General features: G+C 41.9%; 1 protein-coding gene and 1 long non-coding RNA gene across 2 annotated transcripts in view; one reads left to right on the top strand and one right to left on the bottom strand.

The window, feature by feature from the left end:
- On the bottom strand, window positions 729-3,592 carry LOC106503635. Its single transcript, XR_001917351.1, has 3 exons — window positions 3,332-3,592; window positions 3,183-3,247; window positions 729-1,206 (listed from the first exon to the last, which is right to left on the bottom strand). It is a non-coding gene; the product is annotated as an uncharacterized LOC106503635 (long non-coding RNA).
- The window catches only part of LGI1 (leucine rich glioma inactivated 1), a 37,266-nt gene continuing 22,526 nt past the window's right edge, over window positions 8,683-23,422 (top strand). Inside the window, exons 1-2 of the mRNA XM_005698230.3 lie at window positions 8,683-9,253; window positions 9,660-9,731. Of these exons, the coding sequence (XP_005698287.1) occupies window positions 9,039-9,253; window positions 9,660-9,731 (287 nt within the window). The 5' untranslated portion in view covers window positions 8,683-9,038. The remainder of the gene's footprint in view (window positions 9,254-9,659; window positions 9,732-23,422) is intronic.

The raw sequence follows: 23,422 nt of genomic DNA, 5'->3' as shown, positions 1-23,422 counted from the left end.
GCACATAATCAGTATTCAATATGTGGTAGCTAGAGTTAACACCTTTGGGAAACCTCTTACATTGTTGGTGGGAAAGTAAATTGGTGCAGCACTATAGAGGTTCCTCAAAAAACTAAAAATAGAGTTGCCGCATGATCCTGCAATCCCTCTCCTGAGCATATATCCAGAGAAAATTGTAATTTGAAAAGATACATGCATCCTGGTGTTCCTAGCGGCATTATTCACAACAGCCAAGACATGGAAACAACCTAAACGTCCACTGACAGAGAAATGGATAAAGAAGATGTGGTTCATACATATGATGGACTATTACTCAGTCATGAATGAATGAAATTATGCCATTTATAGCAACATGGATGGACCTAGAGATTATCATACTAAGTGAAGTAATTCAGAAAGAGAAAAGCAAATACCATTTGATATCACTTACATATGGAATCTAAAGTATGGCATAAATGAATTTATCTATGAAAGAGAAACACACTTATAGACCTAGAGAACAGATTCGTGGTTGCCAGTGGGGAAGGGGCTTGGGGGATTGGATGGATTGGGAGTTTAGGATTAGCAGATCCAAACCGTTACATACAGGATGGATAAACAACAAGGTCCTTCTGTATAGCAGAGGGAACTCTATTCAATGTCTTATGGTAACATACAATGGCAAAGAATCTGAAAAAGAATATATATATTCTTTTTATTTATGTACATGGTAACTGAATCACTTTGTTTATACCTGAAACTAACACAATATTGTAAATTTACTATAATCAATAAAATACAATTTTTAAAAGAGAGTGAGTACCTGTAAATGTTCTGTTCTTGGCTGGGCATTGCAAACGTTTGCTGTCTGGGCATGAGTACAGCATCATTGGCTTCTGGTCAAAATTCCCTGCTTAGCCACCCTCTTCATCAGCTGGATAGTACATTCCTTCTTTCTCTCCAGCTCCTGTTTTCCCTCTTTTGATGAAGGAGCGCTATGTTCCAGCTCCATGTTCCTATAGCACTTTCACACATTAGTTCAGCAACTATTTACTGAGCAGTGTTTCTTTTTTATGTCTGTTTCTACATTAACAAACCACCCCAAACTTACTGGCTTCAAACAGCAATCATTTTGTTTGCTCACAGCTCTTCAATCCGATCTGCGCTCAGTTGGAAGTTTCTTCTTCTGTTCTTGCCGGTGGTCACTCACTCTGTGGCTGCATTCACCTGGTAGATCCATTTGGGGCTGAACTCAGCCTGGAGGCTAAGGTGACAGGATCTCTCTTTACAGACTCAGAATTTCTAACTCTCTATATGGCCTTTTCACAAGGAGCCCGATATCTTACATTGCACCTCAGGGTTCCTAAAACCCCCAAAGCAGGAGCTGTTGCGTCTTCTTAGAACTCTGCCCTGGCGCTGGAACAGTATCACTTCTGCCACATTTTGTTGGTTAAGGAGAACCAGCCTGGCTTCCCGGGGAGGGGGCACAGAGCATGGACCTTGGGGAGTGTAGTTCACTGAGTGCCACTAACAGGCTGAAAAAGCACATTCTCACACTTTGCTGGACTTGCTGGTGAGCATGTCAAACCAGGTTCTGGCCTGGAGTCTACCCAAGGCAGGGGTTCTCAAAACTTGAAAGTGTATCAGAATCACCCAGAAGCCTTGTGAAAACACAGATTGCTGGGCCCCACCCCAGAAACCCAAGAATTTGTATCTCTAACCAGTTTCTGGGTGATACGGATGCTGCTGATCTGAGAACACACTTTGAGAACCACTGTTCTGGGGCTGCTTCAGCACTGCAATAAATCCCCAGAGATTTTAATTCAATTGGTCTGGGGTTAGATATCTGTATTAAAAAAAAAAAAAACAGCAACCATTTCCTAAGTGATCCTAATGTACAGCCAGGGTTGAGAACCACCGCTTTTAGAGTCTAGTCTGTCTCCCCCATTTTTCTTAAAGCTTCCTTGAGCTAGTAACAGTCTGATTCATCTTTATGACCACATCTGAATATTTCCCTTCAAAAACAAGGATTCTCAAATTTTGCTGTACTTTAGAATTTAATGCGATTTTTAAAGTCTCAAGGTCCAGGTTACACTTCAGACTAATCATATCAGAACCTCTAGGAATGTAACCTAACCATGACGTATCTTTTAAAATTCTCTAGGTGATTCTGAAGTGCAGCCGAGTTTGAGAATGGGTGCTTTAGACAGCCTTATTGCCATTTTCCCAGTACACATTTCTAAATTAAAAATAGCCCTTCCCATGATAATCTCCAATGTTTTCCTTCAAACACTAAAAACTGCAGAGGATATTTTAACCTAGAATCTTACCTTCTCCTCTATCAACTCCCGCTGATATCTGCGTTCATGCTTCCACTGCATAATCATGATTTAGGGAAGCTGGATTTCACCACATTTGCCATTGAAAAACTTCTTACCCAGGACTGTGAGGAACTTTTAGTGAGGAAGGGGTTAAGAAGGTAGGCCTATTGCATGCTGGGAGCTGTAGTTCAATAGCACTGCCCAGTCAGTGAGGCAGCTGTAGGCTTAAGTGCTTCGTCCCTTCAGTCGTGTCCGACTCTTTGCGGCCCCGTGGACTGTAGCCCACCAGGCTCCTCTGTCCATGGGATTCTCCAGGCAGGAATACTGGAGTGGGTTGCCATGCCTTTCTCCAGGTGATCTTCCTGACCCAGGGATCGAATCCGTGTCTCTTATGTCTCCTGTATGGGCAGGCAGGTTCTTTACCACTGGCACCATCGGTAAGGCGCTAGGAGTTGCCAAAGCGACACCCAGCAACCCACATGTCCTTTAGAGAGGCAGTGTCCAGTAGTGACCAATACCTTGGGCATCAGAGTCAGAATGCCTGGGCTAGATTCTATTGCCATTCCTCACCACCGCTAGTGGTAAAGAACTCGCCTGCCAATGCAAGAGCTGTAAGAGAAGCAGGTTCCATCCCTGGGTCAGGAAGATCCCTGGAGGAGGGCATGGAAACCCACTCCAGTATTCTTGCCTGGAGAATCCCATGGACATAGGAGCCTGGTGGGCTACAGTCCATGGAGCCGGAAAGAATTGGACACAACTGAAGTGGCTTAGCACACACGCACGCAGAGGAAATAAACCCCACAGGCCTTGTGGCATGGCCAAAAAATAAATCAAAATAGAAAAGCAACACAAATTTACTGCAAAAAAAAAAAAAAGTCTTACCTCCATCTTACCAGTGTGGAAAACGAGGCACAGAGAAGTTAAGCAACTTGCCCCAGGTCACACAGCTAGTAAATAACAGAGATGATGTTGCAATAGGCCTGACTGCTGCCCTCAATCGGTAAGTGAAATTTACTGGAATTGAGATCTACCTTTCTCTGCCATTTCAGACTCCTGGGATGGGTGAAGATCTTTAACATCCTGTAGGGTAGTAGTTTCTTTTTCTCTCTTCTTTTTTTTAGAGAGGGAGGTCATAAACTGTAAGAAATATCTTTTATATTACAGCCTTGTACACACACACACACACACACACACACACACACATATATATACCCAAAGAATGGAAACTAAAACTTCACAAAGTAATAGCTACTCTTTTTTTTTTTTTTTAATTGATTTACGCCAGGTCTTAGTTGCGGAATGTGGGATCTAGTTCCCTAACCAGGGATTGAATCCAGGCCCCCTGCATCAGAAGCACAGACTCTTAGCCCACTGGACTACCAGAAAAATCCCAACCACTACGCTAATAGGTGTGAAAAGTGAAAGTGAAGTCGCTCAGTTGTGTCGACTCTCTGCGACCCCATGGACTGCAGCCTACCAGGCTCCTCCCTCCATGGGATTCTTCAGGCAAGAGTACTGGAGTGGGTTGCCATTTCCTTCTTCAATTTTAGATTCAAAACTATTTTATTCTTTAAAATTCTGTTTTCACCTACTAGACTGATTTTGCAACCCACTAATGCAGCTGACTTGCCGCTTCAAAAACCCTGCTCTATTGAGAATGCCGCTTAAACTGACACCAGTTTGCAAGTCTGAGTGTAAAAGGAGGCAGGGCCAAGCTGGATCTTTTAAGGCTCATAATAATGATTTGTTTACTTGCACAATGTGTGTTTCCTAGGTCACACCAGCCTGAGGGGAAAACTGGGATCAGAACTACGGCACAGGCTGTTCTCGCTCTCTCTGCTTTCATCAGCTCTCTCAGAATTGCCAGCCCCTCCTCAAAGACCCTTTCCAGTTTCTGAGGATGCCAGGGAACATTGCACATGCGCTCTCAAACATCTTCATTTTCCTTTCTTTTGCTTAGGCTCCCTGCTGGGATCATTTGCCACTTCCTATGTCTGTGGGCCTCTCAGTACTGTGGGACGCTAAGCATGAGTTGCTCCTGGTGGAAAATCCAATGATTTGGGTGATGTCTGAGCCATGGGCCTGGATGGGGACACGGTTGGTCTCATTTCTCTATAGCAGCTCTGGGTGCCAGAACGTGGTGTTTAGTCTCATAGCGCCCAAGAGCAATGCCATGATACCCACCAGACTAGAGGAAACACCCTCTGTTACAGGGATCCCAGAGGAGATTCTTCTTGTACGTGTACGCTCAGTCGCTCAGTCATGTCTGACTCTTTGCAACCCCATGGACTGTAGCCCACCAGGCATCTCTGTCCATGGACTTTTCCAGGCAAGAATACTGGAGTGATTTGCTATTTCCTACTCCAGGGGATCTTCCTGACCCAAGGATCAAACACACATCTCTTGTGCCTCCTGCACTGGCAGGTGAATTCTTCACCACTGCTACACCTGGGAAGCCCAGATTCTTCTTACACTCTCAAAATTACACATGTTCAAGGGCAATGAGTTAAAGAAAAAAAACACTCCATCCAACGTTCATTCATAACCACCTTCTTTTTGTCCAACCCTGGCTCTTACCCTTGGACCAAGCTTGGTGCTCCCAAACTGGAAGGGAATTCTTTCTTCCCAAGGAGGCTTCTTGGTTCCCTCATGTGTAGAGGCTTTTGGCAAGACCACAGTCTGTCATCCTGCCCGAAAGTGCCTGCTTCCTGGAGTGAACATATACTTAAGATAAACTCATTTTCATTTGAGAGCTTGGCTTCCCACGTATCAGAAGTCACAGGTTCAGAATTCAAGTCCCACTGCAACGATGACAGTGATGACGGCGTTGACAGATCATCCCCGTATATCAGACCCCACGCTGAGCACTTTAAATGCATTATTGTCTCTCATTCTCTCCACAACTTTACGCGTGGGACTCCCCTGCTGGTCTAGTGGCTCTGTGCTCCCAGTGCAGGGGACCTGGGTTCCATCACTGGTCAGGGCACTAGATCCTGCATGTTGCAACTAAATATCCCGAGGGCTGCAACTAAGACCTGGTGCAGCCAAATAAATAAATTAAACATATATTTTTAAAAACCAACTTTATATGATATGCACTATTAAATACACTCCCCATTTTACTGGGGAGTAAAACTGGCCTAGAAAGCTGAAATAGCTAGCCCATGGTCACGTGGCTGGCCAAGTGCAGAGCCAGCCCTGGAGTCCCTCAGCTACTGCTCCAGAGCTGGGACTGGGCACGAAGCCGGCCTTGGCCAGGCCTCCCCCACCTTCCTGGGCCTCCTTCCAGCTCTGCCTTCATCCTTTCTAGGCACCTCTCCCAAGGCACCCCCGTCATGCACAGGTGGGTTGCCAAAACTTACAGAAACTTCCAAGCTGGAGGAAACCCCTCTCGGGGAGGGACGCATCCACCCTCCCACTTCCCATCCCCTTTCGGTGCCCTACCAAGGCTTCCCGGAGGAGGGCAGGGAAGCTTGGTCAGCAGTAGGAGCTCCTCTCCAGGCCCCTCAAGACATCACTCTTGCAACAACCTGCCCTTCTCTCACTAGTTCCCTCCTTAGACCAATTCTGGCGCCTGGAATGGTTCCTCCTCCCTAAAAGAATACCAGTTATCTGTATTACACAGTTCAATTTGTGCCTCATCTCGGTGGGTGTTTTAATTGAATGGGGAATTCAAATCTGAGCTTTAAATGCCATACAAAAAGAAAAAGTTACTGTCTTTTCAGAATGCCCATTGTCATTTGTCCTTAGAACAGCCCCCTCACCCCCTGCTATGGTCCTTTTTCCACTTGAACTGACAAACTGAACCGCCAGATAAATATAGCTGTGAAGTGAAGTTATGGCAATGCTTTCTTTCCCTCATTCATTTGCCCTCCCGGCTTAACCAAGTGAGACATGAAAGACTGCTTACCCTTTCATATCTACAGAGCACAGAGCCAGGGGCTGATCAAGCCATCTTGATAGTTTGATATATTTGAAAGTGAAACAGAGGGAGGGAAGGATCCTATTTCCCCACAAAAGAAAGAAAGTGTAGTCTTTCAGTCCTGTCTGACTCTTTGTGACCCCATGGACTTTAGCCCGCCAGGCTCCTCTATCCATGGAATTCTCCAGGCAAGAATACTGGAGTGGGTTCCCATTTCCTTCTCCAGGGGATTTTCCCAACCCAGGGATCGAACCTGGGTCTCCCGCATTGCAGGCAGATTCTTCACCATCTGAGCCATGCACACAGGGACCAGTTTAACTAAATATCTGCCAGAGGTTCACCCCACACGGAGTGGTGGCCCTGCCACTCATTGTCCTTGTGACCCCTCAGGACCTCAGTCTCCTCATGCAGAGACTGGAGCTGAGAACCCCGAGGTCCTGGAAAGTTCTCAGGGTCTTTACTTTATCGCTACCAAACGCATCACTTACAAGTCAGAGAACTTAGGGTGTAGGTGATTGTTTGACAAAAAACCATCTTCTATAACCGTCTTTGCCACATAATTATTCCACGGAGCAAGTTACCACTGTGCACTTGAAGCAGGATTCAGTTTACAAAAATCTGACTTGCAGCCAACTTTTCAGTGACACTTTTACTGTTTCAAGTGGGGCTTGCCCCCTGGGTCACCATTTCTAAAATCTCTGTGATAAACTACCCCTCTCCATGGAGCCTGGACAGGGAAGCAAGAATAAGATGCATTCCAAAATCATTACTTCTTATGGACTTGGTTCTTTCTTTTCTTGTTTTGTGGAAAGAAAAAAACCCTAAAAACCATATTCACATGTGCCCCTTCACCACCAGCCCCGCCTCCCCCGCACCCCCCCACCCCGCTCCAAACTGGTTTAATGAAAGCAACCTACAGGTCCTTTAGAAGCACAAACCAGATTCTATCCCTTGTCTGCCTAGAACTCTACAGAGGCACCCTCAGTCCTCTGGGTGGTGGCCAGGCCTTCGCAGATGCTGTCTGCTCACCTGGGATGCTCCCGCCAACCCTCTCCATCATGCCCCTTACCTTGCAAGTCAGCTCCATCATTGCCTCAGGAGTTGTCCCTGACCGCCTTCATGACAACTCTGAAGAGCCGTTTGGAATCTCCTGGGATGAGCGTGTCTCGACCTTGAGGAGCCTCCGTGCTCTGGCTGTTCGGGGGGCACGCTGGTTGTACGTGGTGTGCACAGCGCTGTCCAGGCCCTGGATTCCCGCCTGAATCTCTCCCTTCGTGGAGCCTGCAGTCTTCTGGGTAAACAGACAGCAATCAAATCGCGGAACGACCATGACTGCCACCGCCCTCCCTTCACAGAGCTCACAGAGAAGTAAATGAGGGGTTTGTGCTCTCTATGATGAGAAGGAAAGGGGGGATTGTCAGTGACTCAAGCTCTGTGTAGGATGAGTTTAGGTCATGATTGCACCATGGCTTACACAGTCCGTGTACTCCTTTCAGTCTGAAAAGCTGAGAGAAAAAGGACAGTGGACCAACATCCCTGGCCAGCTATGCCAGCTTAAGGGATGGTTGCCCACCACTTGGAAAGAGGCCCAAGCATCTATTCCTTATCCTAAGTGCCTCCCCGGGCACATAGATAATACCTCCCTGCCCCAGAGCCTGGGCTCTTGTTTAAATGAATTTCCTTCTCCAAGGGTGCATCCTCTTCCTCATCACGTGGGACAGTGGCATCCTATCATTTGGATTTAATGTTTGTAATATATATGGAACATCTGTACTGTCACGCCCATTGTACAGATCCAAAGACACCATCAGCTAGTTCACAGCGGAACTGGACCCTCAAAAGCCGGGTCTTTGGCTCATAGGCTGGCATTTTCCCCACCCTGTCTCAGCCTCTCAGGCTCAGCCAGACCTTTTCCAGAGCCCTGGAAGCCCAAGTCGGCTGCCTCCTGCTGGCAGGGACTTCCTTCCAGGCTTCTGGTTCTAGTGCTGAAGAAGGGGGAGTGTGAGAGGTGAGGAGGGGGTGTTAGACACAGAGGCAGTCAGTGCTTCCGTCTCCCTCCTTCACACGGGAGGAGGGAACGGCTCACACAAGGAGGAGGGTGGATATGAAAATCAATAATTTATGACAGTGAAGTGTCAGAAAAGTATTTACTCACATTCATTCCCTGAAAGTCACATTCTGCATGTGTTGTTTGTCTTTCAGCGATGGCATCAGTCAGGTGGACTCAGCAAGAAATACCAAGGGTTTTAGCCAAAGGTTGCGGAGGGAGAGTTTCATTTCACTTCATTTTTCCAGCCAGGGCTGGCTCCGAAGCTGGTTTTTCTTACTAGGTTGTTTGCCACACGGAAAAGCAAATTCCCAGAGGTTTCCGAGACTGCTGAGATCCCAGGCAAGATGACTGCTCCCACCCACCCGCCCACCCACCCACCCACTAATAAGACATAATGCCGTCCTATTTTTGGTAACAATTAAAGGGCCTCCCGGTGCAAGCAGAAAGCTGTTTATTCTGTTACATCACTTCGCTTTGCCTTCGAAGGCTGGTCTGTGCTCTGTGTTTTCGTGGTGATGCAAGTCTGCTCTCTCCTCCAGCCGTTGGGTCCCTCCCATCTCGCAGCACCTCACAGGTCTCTTCCCCAGCAGTGCCTCGCTGGAGCCAGGAGCGGCTCACGAATCAGCTGCAGGTCCCTGTTTTGAAAAGCAGAGAGACAGAGGCAGAGGAAAAGGGTGGACTCTTATGTGACCTGATCTTAGAGCAAGACAATCACCATCTGAATTCCAGAAGCCCTGTTCATGTTTGGGGATATTTTTTCGACTGCATGGAATCAGAGAGAAGCCAAAGGATGGGAAATGCCTGCATCCCCCTGAAAAGAATTGCTTATTGCCTATGTCTCTTATCTGCGCTTCTGCTGACTGAGGGGAAGAAACCAGCAAAGCCAAAATGCCCTGCCGTGTGTACTTGTACCAAAGATAATGCCTTATGTGAGAATGCCAGATCCATTCCACGCACCGTTCCTCCTGACGTTATCTCATTGTAAGGCCCGTAAGCATTTTGATATCTAATTTATGATTTAAAAATTCCAGCCGATGTATTTGGGTCTTTGTATGTATTGGTAAAAGGGCATGGGGAGAGAGATTCCTCTTGCACGCCTGGCTGTTTGACAGAGCTAACATTCTGCTGCATTTAGAAATTTTGATTCTTATTAGCTGCTACAGAACATGCTTAGATATCTTCCACTCCCCAAACATTATTATGAGAAACCTGCAGCAGATTCATGCCTCCTACTTTAGCTGGCAAGGCACAGTATCATACTTCATGAAATAGTGTCAAATAGTGACTGTTTTGCTAAATCGGATTAACATAAGGTTTGTTCTCTGTTCTGTGTGTGTGTGTGTGTGTCTCTTTGTGTGTGTCTGTTTGTTGTTTTGTTTTCTTTCAGATCCTTTGTGAGATCTGGTTTTACTGAAATCTCCGAAGGGAGTTTTTTATTCACACCATCGCTGCAGCTCTTGTGAGAAATATTTATATCATGACTATTTTTAATATAGCATATATTTAGATAAGCTCTCTAGTAAAATGATCTCAATATTAATTTTGTCAAATGTAATTATATTTCTGGAGAGGAAAAGAATTATCAGTAACATGAGAGGTAGATGGGCTTGTTTGCGACCTGATGCCAACAGTGCAGGTTGATGCTTGCAATGGTAAATTTGCTAACCTGTAATGCCGGCTACTTTCATGGCTATTTGTGAAGTTGTTGGAATGTTGTAACAGTGATCCTCACTTCATTCTCCCCTTTTACCTTCATTTTTGACTTGGGAACTTTGGTTATTTTACCCTGGAGTTTCCAAATTAGTCAATACAGAACCCAGCATAACATATGCGCTTAAGATGTTGTCCTGGGGGACCTGGGGCAGGCTGCTACTCTGTATGATTTACCATGTGGGGAAGAAAAATCTCAGTTCTTTCTAGGTAATTCCATAAAAATATTCATTCTTGAGTGACTGCTTTCTAATCTCACCTGATTTATAACTCGTCTCCTTATAAGAAGGGAAAGAAAATATTAATATAGGATAGTGCAAAGGGTTAGTCTTTGCTGTGTGTTTTGAGATAGCCATGAGGGAACCACGTATTCAATCTATGTCTGAAAAGAGTCAAAAAATAATATTTGACTAAGAAATCAGATCTTTCCACAGGCATAATGTAACACGGATAACTTGTTCTCATATGTAATGTTTGGCAGTTGGAGTGCTAGTTCTCAGAGCAGGACCGCACAGGGGACAAGAGGTCCCCTGGTGCTCAGGTGTCAGGCCACAGAATGGTTTGTCATTACTGGTTCCGGGGGGGAAATCAGCCAATTGTCCATCAACTGAGTTGTGGTTATCTTAACTGCATGATCCAGGACTCAAGTTTTTTTGCTTGTTTGTTTTAGGGTTTTTGTTTTCTTACCTTACTTGGCCATTTTGGCTATTTGAAGTTTTACATACAGAGAAGCAAATAGCATGGATTTGAAATGAGAGAGACCTGTATGTAAATCTCACTCCACCACTCCCTAGAAGCTAGAGATGTAATCGTGTGCAAATGACTAAATCTCTCTGAGCCTCAGTCTTCTCATCTGTAAAATGGAGGTGATGACACTTTGAAAGGTTGTCATCAGAAATAAATGAGATTTAAGTAGACAAAATGCTTGGCGTAGGATATGACAAGTAGTTACACATTTTATAAATGGTAGGGTTTTAACTCTTTACATGAAGCTAAAAAAGCTAGAAAAATCACGCAATCTATTGCTTTGTCTATATGAAATCCCCAAACTGGTTTGACTATTCCATTTTGCAAACCTGATCAAGTGTTTTGACATTATGTAATAATGTTGACTAATGTCCTTCTAGCTAATGTCTTTGAATGATTACCAATTGAGTAGAATATTTCCTAAGTGATTATTTGTTTGACTGACAGCTAATAGTTGATTAGGGCAATGAACAAATTAGTTTGTTTAGTACATCAAACAAATTCAAAAAAGAGGCAAAGTCGTCAATGCTGGGATCCTTTCATAGGATAGGAATTGGTTGTATGTGAGAAAGTGATCAATTGTGACTATGTTATTATTTGTCAAATACATAAATGGCTCATTTTAAAAGCATCCTTTTGATGGGCTAAGGCACTTCTCTCTCCCCAGGATAATTAAATACATCAGTTCAAGAAGTGTTATTTGACACACGCTACTAACAACATTGGACGGTTGTTAGTTGTGACACAGAACACCTGGATTGATCAACCTCATCAGTTAGCATCTCTCCACTTTGTTTCCGTTGGGTGGACCCAGCCTCAGCAAGCACAGATGCTGGACAGTGTTATAGAAATAGTTACCGGCTGCTGCAGGGTAATGTGATTACACGTATTTAGAATCACAGAGGGAAGCCAAGGAACTGGTTTTTAAATAGCCCGCACCGAGTGTGTGTGCCATGCCCCTGCGTTCCATGCTCCGAGTTCCTATGGAACATTCCAACCCTTATTTCTAAAAGCAGTTCAGGTTTCAGAAATAACAAAAGGGCGAGTAATTTTTGCCCTGGATGTCCTTACTTAACTCACATTGGCTAAACTCAACATGGCAGGGGTCAAAGTTTGTCTCTAATCTCCAGGATTCTGTTTCCTCAAGATTTTGCTCCCCATTCTTCCTGTCCAATGTTCTCTGTTTCTTCCTGTCCTTGGGAAAGGGTCTAATAAGTGCATTTCCACCGAGGAGGAAATAAATGAAAAGGCTCCAAGTATGAATAATGCCATAATCATAACAGTGGTGGGAATGCATGGTTCATAGACACAAAGAGCTCTTCTGTGGGACGGGGCCATCCAGTGCCCTGAAAACTCCCCACTAGAACATGGAGACCCAGGGGTCTGATTTGCCTTTTCCTGACCTTTGCTATAGACCAGACCTGGATCCCACCAGCCATTGCTTGGGGTTTGCAATGGATTCTAATAGCATTTGTGACCGCAGATTACCAAACAGACCTGTCATAGTTTGTGAAGAGATAAACTTCTGAATCAATTCTGCTTCATTGATGTCCAAAGGCAGTTGGTTTCTTGCTCAGTTGTGGAAAAAGAAAAATAAAAGACCCATTCCCATCACCCACCCTAAAAATCTGATAATTTCATTATGGCCCCAAATGCTTTTTCAGACCTTCTGCAGAAGTCATGATGAAAAGTACTTTGTGAAATGTCAGCCTGGGGTACTGAGGGAAACAGACGCAATGCCTCCTTAAGTTACACGTTCTGGGGGAGAAGATCCTGGTAGGCCGTGGCTGGCAATGTGTGTCAGAGAACAAGAAAAACAAAAGCCCACACTCTGTAGAGAGGAGATAAAGAATAAAATTATCCAATGAAATTTCATCAGATTAATTATATGAGCCTATTTTTAAAAATACCTACGGTTTTAAACAACAGCAAAAACAAAAAAATCTTTCCCCAGCAAATATAATTTCATTCATGTTTTCCATAGGCCTGCTGTGAAACTTAACCAATGGGAGTGATTATTCATTCTAGTTTGCTTTCAGTGAGAGGGAGTGGTACTTGTAGTGAATGGAATTTACAGAAATGTGTTTTCACACTGGACAGCCCTGTTCTTCTAAACCACAGACTACAATCCCCAGTGATATGGGCTCATTACAGAAGTAAAATTCAAATTTAAAAGTATAAAATGTGAACACATTGCCATTTGTTCATAAAATTTTTAATAAACTACAGCTATCTAATAGAACTCTTCAGAGAGTTATATTTGCAAGGAGTAACAGGGTTCGGTTAATATGCACACACACAAAATCTTTATATAAGAATTCAAGGTAGCTGGAAATTTTTCTATTTATTCCAATGAAGTCTGATCTTGTTTGAAGCAATAGAACTGATCCCTTGGTGGGTGGCGGTGGGGGGGAGGATATAATCATTTCTTTTATTAATCAACACATAAATATATAGTTCATAAGAAATCAAAAACAAAAAAACCTAGAAGTAAACAGCATGAATGAGACAAATAATACATCCATCCTTACTATAATTTTATCAGTTAGTTCTTAAAAATATTATTTGTCCAGGGAAAAATGTCCATAGCCTATATCACCTTCACAGTGATTGGCCTCTTTATCTATTCCTCTTTACATGGCAAGTGTTAAGAAACATTTCATGACCTTCACGATTACTCAAGCCAAACCTATCAGCTTCTAGAGGAATTAGTGCTTGTGGATGAGTATGTTTTGGTTTGTGCCCAGGTGATGGCCTACAATGGACCAAGAAGTAAAAGTTTCAGTCATCTGAGCTGTTCTGTCTATAATCTGACCAGTGACCCATAGCTCTGATTTTTAACTTCTTACTGAATTGTTGTGACTGTGCACACAGCCCTGTATAACAAATGTTTTCTCTGAAAGTGTATTTCATCCTCTCAATTATTCAACCAGGAAAGTTAGGCGTTACCTCTTTAGGTCCACTTTCAACAGGAAAAGCCCCCCATCAAACTGCATAAGAATCTGCCATCTCTTCTTGACCCCAGGACCATGATCCTAACTGAGGCTGCAGTCACTGTCCACAGACTGCTGGGGGAGGTGTCACACTGGTCCCTCTGCTTCTGGACCCCATTCCTCCCCACCTCCATTAGCATTACCTTCCTGAAGTGCAGATCTCATCCTGATACCCTCATGCTTGGAAGCCTTTAACGGCTCCCTAGAAACAGAGAAGCGTCTAACATCTGAGTTGGTATTAATAGAATTTGGCTATTTGTCTAGGGTCATCTCTCATAGTATCAATAGCACATACACACATGTGCACACACACACACACTCACCGCAAGCTCCATCCATGCCAGCCTGAAGTACCTCGTTCCTTGACCTCTGTTTTCTCAAGTTCTATAGACTTTCTGATGTTTCTAATTCTTCCCATCATTTTTAGAGCTATTTGCATCTGGCCTTGTCTCTAACAGAGGGTTCTCAATAGCCATAGTCCTAGAAAGGATGTTATAAGCTTAGATTAAGACTGCTTATTACATATTTGTTGAATTCAAGTCATATTTTCATAGATTTTATACTAGAGACTTCTGTCTTCCTATCAGTAGTTTCAGTCATGTTCACACTTCCTTTTGTTTGATATACGTAATCAGATTTCACGCAAGCCAATAGTGTAGAGGTCTGCAATGTGGGCTGAATCAAAGAAAGTATGAAGAGGCATTTGCTCATGATCTTATGATGTCAAACTTATTCAACAGATGTTTCCAGTGTACCAGAACTTAAAAGACAAATCATCCAGAATCTTTCTTTAGACCCACTGCCTGGATCCCTTTTGTCTCCCTCTGATTTCCTCTAGGTCTTTGACAAGCACAGACTCTTATTTGCCACCCTGGTTGTCTCTCAGGTTGGACTAGCCTCTCTCCTGTGAAAGGTCAAACTAACCCTTTATCTGGTCTGACAGGACATCCAAAGAAAGATGCTGATTAAGCATTATTAAGATGGAAACCAGATTTGTGGACACAAAGATAGTTTCCTTTTTATTTACAGTGGCTTAGCTAAAACAAGTGTTTATTCATTGTATAGCTGCAAGCAGTGACAAAATGAAAGCAGAGGCCTCCCATTTCAGCAAAAACTTTTTGGGATTCTACTGTGCAGCAGGCACAGCACTGGGCTTTGTGGGAGACACACAGATGAGTGAGTGACAGCTCTCCCTCCCTGCTTTGACATGGCAGCTCCAAGTTGGAGGTGAGCCCTGAAAAGGTAAATTCTATCTTGCCTGTATTCAAAGGTATGATAAAGTAGTCTTGATAAGCTCTCTCATTTTGTTCAAAATGGTACTCAGTTGATTGGTGATGATGTTGACTCTTGCCCACTGTTGAGCTTATGGCTGATAGAGGCTACATTACCTGCATCTATTAATACAAAGTGAGCAATAATCATAGTACCTGTTATACAGGATTATAGTCAGGATTAAATGAAACAATACATGTAAAGCACTCGGAACAGTTCCTATAACTCAATAAACATTAGCTTTTATTATTTGTTCTGAAAATCACTTTAATTTGAATGACCATAACATCAGATTAGCATCTGATTGTATAGGCTGGGTTTGCCTACAACGCTAGCTTTAAAGTTTCATTGTTCTACACATAAGTCTGCATCAGAACTTGCTAAGAAATCTTTATTCAAATACTTCTCACAAGAAAGGTGAACTATTTACCTTTCTGAGAATGAGAGGGGAAAGAGGAAGCAGAATCCTCTCACTCATGAAAAAAAAAACAACTGGCACCATATTTTGTAAACATGTCAGGCTTTATTAAAAATAATTAACACTGGCCAGTCTTAGGATGAGTAGTTCTGTGATAAAATGGAGAGAAACCTGAAGTAGAGATCAGGAGACATGGTTTTGAAATACAGTTCAGACAGTAATGGACTGTGTGACCAAGTATCCCAGGATTTCAGATTTCATATGTATAAAATACCAGAGATAGATTAAAACGTGGTTCTCAAACTCAAATGCCCAGTGGGGGCTGGGATGATAAGGTAAATGAAAGAAACAGTTGAGTATAAGGCAATAGGGTGTGGTAGTGACTGGGGTAAACCAGAGAAGACATGTCTTATCTAAAAATTAATCTTCAGCTCCAGCTGATGATTGCTGATGAGAATGTGCTGCATGAAGATGGGTCATATTTTTTTTAATTTTCAGAAGAAGGCAGAAATCTGGAGGCAGATTATTGAACAGAATAAAGACCAAACAAAACACACATAACTGGCATTTTTGAGATCTTCATGTTCAATTAACTTACGTTTCTTTCTGCTTAAACATGCTATTATATTCTGTTCTACAAACAGGGTACTTTAATATAATACAGAAAATGACCTTGTTAAGGAAATGGACAAAATTTATTGTATCAGTTCTAACAAACCAGTAAATTAGATTGTTCAATGAAAGAGCCTCACATTATGAAATTGGCTATTATAAAATTATTAGTAGAATAATAATGTGGTTCCCAATTTCCCAAGCAGGTCCACTGGGACTTTATCAGGACCCCCATGGTGGCTGATGATAAAACAGTGTTTCAGTATCCCTCCTACAGGGCAAGGACCGGAAAGGAATTGTTGAGGCCATTTAAATGGCAAGATGACCTGTGTAAAATGTGATTAAAAAGCAGTGAGCCTTTATGGGGGACTTCCTTGGCAGTCCAGTGGTTAAGACTTCACCTTCCAATGCAGGGGGTGCAGGTTCTATCCCTGGTGGGGGAGCTAAGATCCCACATGCATCTTATGGGATAAAACCAAAACATAAAACAGAAGCAAATTGTAACAAATTCAGTAAAGACGTTAAAAATGGTCCACATGAAAGAAAATACTAAAAAAAAAAAAAAACAAAAAAAAACCCTAGCCTTTAAAAAATAAACAGACTAGAATGTATATATACAAATAGGAGATCAGAGATTCTTCCTAACTTTGCTTCTATAGCCAAACATTTCTAGATCTTTGAGAATTGTCTTCATTGCTAGTTTGCAAGTCATACAATAAAACCAGGCAAAGCTTTGTTAGGGGACATTTGTCACTTGTATTGCTTGGTGGTAAGCACTTTATCTGTCTCATTTTTTATTCATTATCACAGTAACCCTGTGAGGAAGTATGATTATGTCCATTTTGCAGATGAAGCACTGAGTCCTAGAAGTTAGGTAACCTCTGTGATGTCACACCGCTCATAAGAGGTAAAGTCGGAGTTTAAACCCACATCCTCAGTTTTAACTACATCTGTCTACTTCCTCTTGAACATGAATAGCTGGGCTTAACTTTGCACAGTTTTGTTCCCTAAATCAAACCCCCTCTCAGAGGGTCAACCTTTGCCATTAATGAGGATATTCGGAGGACTGTGTCCTGATCCCTGGAGACAATCACTGAAAAAGAGTTTCAAAAGCCCTTTGAAAGGGTGGCAGCGTTGCTGGCAATAACATTGAGTATCCCTAGGATTCAGCTCTCATTGGTATGTGTAGGCTCTAGTCTCCCAGCTTTAAGAAAGAGAGGGACAGAGACACAGAAAAGGGCAAATGACAAAGAACTTATATACTTTAAAGTTATACCTTAGACCAGTGTTTTCTCATCTTGTGTCCTGTGGAACACGTGTCCTGAAAAAAAAAAAAGTTCTCTGCTCAAAAAATTTGGGAAACTGCCCATTCTATTCATGCTTGGCTACTCCCAATGCACCTTGGCTTAGAAAACCTTTGGAATCTCTTTTTGTTGTTTTCCTTTTCTTAACCTCCCATAGGATACTGGGAATCTGCACTTTTGGTGTTCATTTTATTTATTAGCTTAATTATGAATACTTTACCTTGCTCTCGAGAGGCTTGCTAGCAGAGCTTAGGCAGGTAGAAAGAATGTCATCTTAAAGGATACATTAAACCATCTGTCTCCATATAAGGAGTGACTCAGACAGCTTTGTTAGTGTGGATTCATTGAGTGTGATTATCTTTGAATGTGCCTCACTGCCAAGCTCTCCACCTGATCAAGCAGCGTGTGTGGCACATACGGCTTCTTTGGGGACCTCCCAGTGGATGTTTCATCCTTCAGAGTAAGTGCATTATCACTTGCAGCCCGTTCAACAGGAAAAAGCCCCCTAAACTTGAATTTATGCTCTCACTATTTTTGTTTTAAGAGGGCTGCCTCGAGCTATTTCTCAGATGGCTAATCCAGCATTTTCCTGGGTATATTCATTATAGTTAAACTCAATGATAAAAGGGTCACATTATCAATAAGATAGGGATACTGTGTATTTAAATCCCTTTTGAAGAGTCTCAGTTTACTTACGGATAGGAAGATTCCTGTAATTAGGAACCTCAGTTAACTTCACTTACCCAATTTACATGAATTTGTTTGATTTTTTCCTCTCTTGTCGTTCATGTAAAACCTCCCAGTCTCATGAAGGCCTTGTGTTCCCCGCACTCTGGGAACTACAACGCAAGGTTAACCTAGGCTGTGGCAGATCTGGGATCTGCTGGGACTAAAAAGAGGAAGCAAAGCCTTGCCCTGACCATTACCAGTCAGGGGAAGATCATGCCTGAGCACAGAATCCCAGCTCTGCCAGTTACAAGCTTCAAAGTACTTTACTGCTCGCATCTCGGGTTTCTTTGTTTTTAGATGGAGACTATAAAGCCTACATTATAGTGTTCACTGAAGGATTTAAATGAGTTCCTAGATAGCAACCTGATAAAAATGAGGTTTGGCATATAATAGGCTTTAAAAAAAATTGAAGTCCCTTCTTTGTTTTTTAGAAGCAGGGAAATACAGACCAAATATATAAACTGCATCGGGAGGGTGGGCTGTGACTAGTTGTGCCAACTCCTAGAAAGGAAAACTTTTGATTATTTCTGGCAGGAAAGGTGATGTACTATAAAACCAGAGGGGTAGGTCTATGCTCAAATCAAACCCATGCTCAAATGTGCAGGCTAAGAATATACCCCCAGGGAATCCTTGCAAATCTAAAATCTACATTTTAGGTTTGGCCCTGCTGCTGTTAAAAGTTGTGACCTTGAGTAAGTCACTCACTTTGTGGTCCTTGCTTTCCTCACCTGTAAACTGAAGAATTGAATCGCATCTCTCTCTAGGCTGCCCCCGTCTCAGATTTACATGGAGCAAAATTAAAGTTATTTTCCATCAATCCAGATAGAAGAGGGCTACCTAAGGGTTCTCTGAGTTACACTGAAAATGTTTTCCAAGGTTGAGAGTCAAAAAGAACATAATGTGCTCATATGTGATGCTTCCCATTTTAATGCTTTCCTATTTAAGAGCCTATTTTAATATATTCAAATATAAAATTATTCACGTGGCACATGCACTTAGAATGTGTGCATTCAACTGAAGTGAATCATCAGCCTGTTATTAATTATCATTCAACCAGCCCTGTTCTTTTGAATAAAGGAGAATGTTAGTAACAACTAGAAGGTATGAATCATTTAAGCAGAGGCAGTTCTAAAAAGCTGGCCAGCCCTTCCAGCTGTGCCCTCAAATCTCTAACAACTGTAGCGTGTGCATCTTGCTCTCTCATTTACATGTAAATGCACATATAAACAGCAGGCACACATATGTATACAAAATGTGCTTGCACACACTGCCCATGGCTGCCTAACTCCCTAGATGAGGCTCATAACAGTTCTCTTAGGCAGATGACAGTCTCACTGGACCTCAGTTTCCCTCTCCGCGTAACTAATGTTCTTCACTAGATCTAACAGCTCTTCCAGCTCTGATATTATGTCTGGGCTGTTTGCTGAGATACTCTTTGGCAGAAGCATTGACGAGATGCTCTTATATATTATCTCACATAATTCTCAGAATCTTCCAGGAAGTCTTTTTGTTATTACCATTCCTCTTTTAATGGATGAAGAAATAGATTTACCTGCTTGATGTATCATGTACATAATAAAAGTGGCAGCTACAAGCTTAGAAACCAGATTCTCTATTTTGTATCTAATCAATGCCATCTCTAAGCGATAGCCTGAGGCTGGCTGCTCACTCTTCTTCATCCAGAGCAGCCCTTACAGAGCTGGGATTGTATGGGAAAGCCCCCTAAAGCATCCCCCCTCCACAGTCTAGAGAATCTGCTTTGAGCTGTAAGACAAGATGCAGACCACTTGTGGCCAATGTCAGTTCTGATGGGAGTTAAGATGTCACAGGTGACTAAAGGGAGTCTGAAGGAGTGTCATTAGAGCCAGGGGGCCAGTCTGGCTTGAGACAAGGGGAGATTTTTCCAGCAAGTTTACTCCTCCCATTCAACCATCTGCAGACCTGCCTACCCAAGACTCCCACTCCTCATGCGGAGCCCATGCCTATTCCTCCATGAATGAAGCCTGCAGCTCTACAAGCCCAGACTCTCATATCTTTCTGGTTATCTAGTTCAGATCCCTCATTTGACAATACAGAGAGCAGAAGTGATGTGCTCAAGGCCACACGGAGGATTTATGGCCAAGTGGGAATTAAGACTCAGGCTTTGTGATTCCCTCTTCAGGGTGCTCCTTCCTGGTCCCTAGAAGAGGTGTGAAGCCAGGGCAGGAAACTGCTTTAGCAGCCCTTCAGTCTTGGCATCGACACATGTCCCTGCCCAATCATTTCACTCTTGTGGACCCCCAGCTGGACATTGGGCAGCCTCAGCCTTGACCTCCTTCTCATGTAGTTCGATCCTCATTCTGTGATCCTCTGCTTCTTCCTTTTCTCCTCTACTGCTGACCTCAGCACACCAACCTCCATTCTAACCTATCACACACTTCTCTGTTCCTTTTGAATTAAGTGCTTCTGATCCTAGCTTTTCATCCAAGAACCTCCTAATAACCTGATGGCCTTGGTGTTCATTTATTGCTTATAGAGAGATGTGACCCACTCCTACAGACAGGTGAATGCAAGTAGTCAGAAGAGAAACTGGAGCTCAGGGTTAGCAGGCATTTTACAGATCTCATCCTCCTCAGTCCCAGGGCAATGTTAATTTTAACTCATGAAAACATTTAAAAAAATATCATCAGTAGGGAATTTTAAGAATATTATTCTAAATACTAGTTGAAATCAAAATGCAATTTTAAGAGACTACCTGTTAAAACTTACTGGATGCTTTAAATAGAGGCAAAGTCATATTTCTAAATACTTTCATTTTAAATCAGAAAGAATAAAAATATATGAATTGAGCATGAAACAATACCTCTTCTAAGGAACTCAAGAGAAAATAAATAATTAGCATATAAAATAATAAATTAGGAAACAGTAGGAATAGTAAGTAAATTCAAGATTTCATCTTTGGAAAAACCCTATAAAATAGCAGATTTTTGAAGGAAGTAATATGTACACTCTGTCTATCAGATCTAGTCCCTTAAATCTATTTCTCACTTCCACTGTGTGGATCACAATAAACTGTGGAAAATTCTGAAAGAGATGAGAATACCAGACCACCTGACCTGCCTCTTGAGAAATCTGTATGCAGGTCAGGAAGCAACAGTTAGAACTGGACATGGAATAACAGACTGGTTCCAAATAGGGAAAGGAGTACGTCAAGGCTGTATATAGTCAACCCTGCTTATTTAACTTCTATGCAGAGTACATCATGAGAAATGCTGGACTGGATGAAGCACAAGCTGGAATCAAGATTGCAGGGAGAAATACCAATAACCTCAGATATGCAGATGACACCACTCTTGTGGCAGAAAGTGAAGAAGAACTAAAGAGCCTCTTGATGAAAGTGAAAAAGGAGAGTGAAAAAGTTGGCTTAAAGCTTACATTCAGAAAACGAAGATCATGGCACCAGTCCCATCACTTCATGGGAAATAGATGGGGAAACAGTGGAAACAGTGACAGACTTTCTTTTCTTGGGCTCCAAAATCACTGCAGATGGTGACTGCAGCCATGAAATTAAAAAACGCTTACTCCTTGAAAGGAAAGTTATGACCAACCTAGACAGCATATTAAAAAGCAGAGATATCACTTTGCCAACAAAGGTCTGTCTAGTCAAGGCTATGGTTTTTCCAATAGTCATGTATAGATGTGAGAGTTGGACTATAAAGAAAGCTGAGCACAAAAGAATTGATGTGTTTGAACTGTGGTGTTGGAGAAGACTCTTGAGAGTCCCTTGGACTGCAAGGAGATCCAACCAGTCCATCCTAAAGGAGATCAGTCCTGTGTGTTCATTGGAAGGCCTGATGCTGAAGCTGAAACTCCAATACTTTGGCCACCTGATGCGAAGAACTGACTCATTTGAAAAGACCCTGATGCTGGGAAAGATTGAAGGCAGGAGTAGAAGGGGATGACAGAGGATGACATGGTTGGATGGCATCACCAACTCAATGGAGATGAGTCTGAGTAAACTCCGGGAGTTGGTGATGGACAGGGAGGCCTGGCATGGGGTTGCGAAGAGTCAGACATGACTGAGTGACTGAACTGACTGAACTGAATATGTACACACAAGTGGGAAGGGCATTAATTATTCAATGACAGGCTTTGGCAAATTTGAGTAAATATCTAGGAAGGAATCAAGGCAGTGTCTCACCTCACATCATAGATAAAAGCAAGCTCCAAATAAATTAGAGTTTAAAAAGAAAAGTTATAGAGGGAGCAGTAAGTAATATTTCATTAATATCAAGGTAAGAAGAAACATTTTAAGAATTAGAGCAAAGAAAGAATATGTAATAGACATTGATATATTTTGTTAGAAATGTAAAATGTCTGTATGCCAAAAATCATGATTCAAAAGGCAAAACATAATCAATAGGGAAACATTCAGCATCATATAAGAAAGGAAAAGAATAGGTAATATCTTAATAAATAAAAGGTGCTTAGAAAGCAGCAAAAATGGTCAAAGGACATGATTTCATAGAAAAAGAAACAAAAGTGATAATACTAACTATTGGTAAGGATGTGATAAATAGGCATTTCTATATTCAGAATTGATATATAGTGTGAAACAAGTTAGTAATAAATAGAGACATAAAAACCATGTATAATCCAACAATGCCAGCTTAAAAAAATCTATCGTAAGTCTACTCTAAGGAAAGAAATAGGGATATGGAAAAATACTTGCATGTGAGAGTAGTCATGGTAGTGTTTATAACAATGAAAATTGGAATCAACAATAAAAAAGTTAAATCCTGAAATATTTATAATATAAGACTTATTCATTTGTTAACATTTTATATTGAAAATTTGTCATAAGAAATTGTTCTTAAAAAAAAAAAAAGAAATTGTTCTTGGAAAAATAAGTACATGAAAAGGAGGACACAGAACAATAAAAATGATTCTAATTTTATAAATTTTATAAATATATACATGCATATATCATATAGATATTATGTATAATATATTCATATCGTTGGATAGTATGGTGACAGTCATTTTTATTGTCTTCTTTAAGATTTTCTGAGTTTTCCAGAATTTTTACACTGAGCCTATAGTATCCTTAAGCAGAATACACCAAACTGCATTCATATTTTTTAAATTCTTTTTTTTAACTTGAAGTATAACTGCTTGACAATGTTGTGATAGTTTAGACTTTTTAAATTCTTGATTTAAAAAAAACATGTTTTTAATCTTACTGTGAGTTTTAGGATACTTATTTTGATTAATTAATTCCTTTAAAAAAAGGAATTATAATTTAATGAGATTTCTTAAATCCACATAAGCTGAGTAGTGTTATTACAGTTGTCTGTCATAATGTGAATGTTGTGTCATTATGTGA

The sequence above is a fragment of the Capra hircus genome, chromosome 26, assembly GCF_001704415.2.
Source record: "Capra hircus breed San Clemente chromosome 26, ASM170441v1, whole genome shotgun sequence".
Classification (NCBI taxonomy): domain Eukaryota; kingdom Metazoa; phylum Chordata; class Mammalia; order Artiodactyla; family Bovidae; genus Capra; species Capra hircus.
The sequence above is the reverse complement of the archived record's forward strand: the minus strand, read 5'-3'. Positions and strand labels throughout refer to the sequence as shown.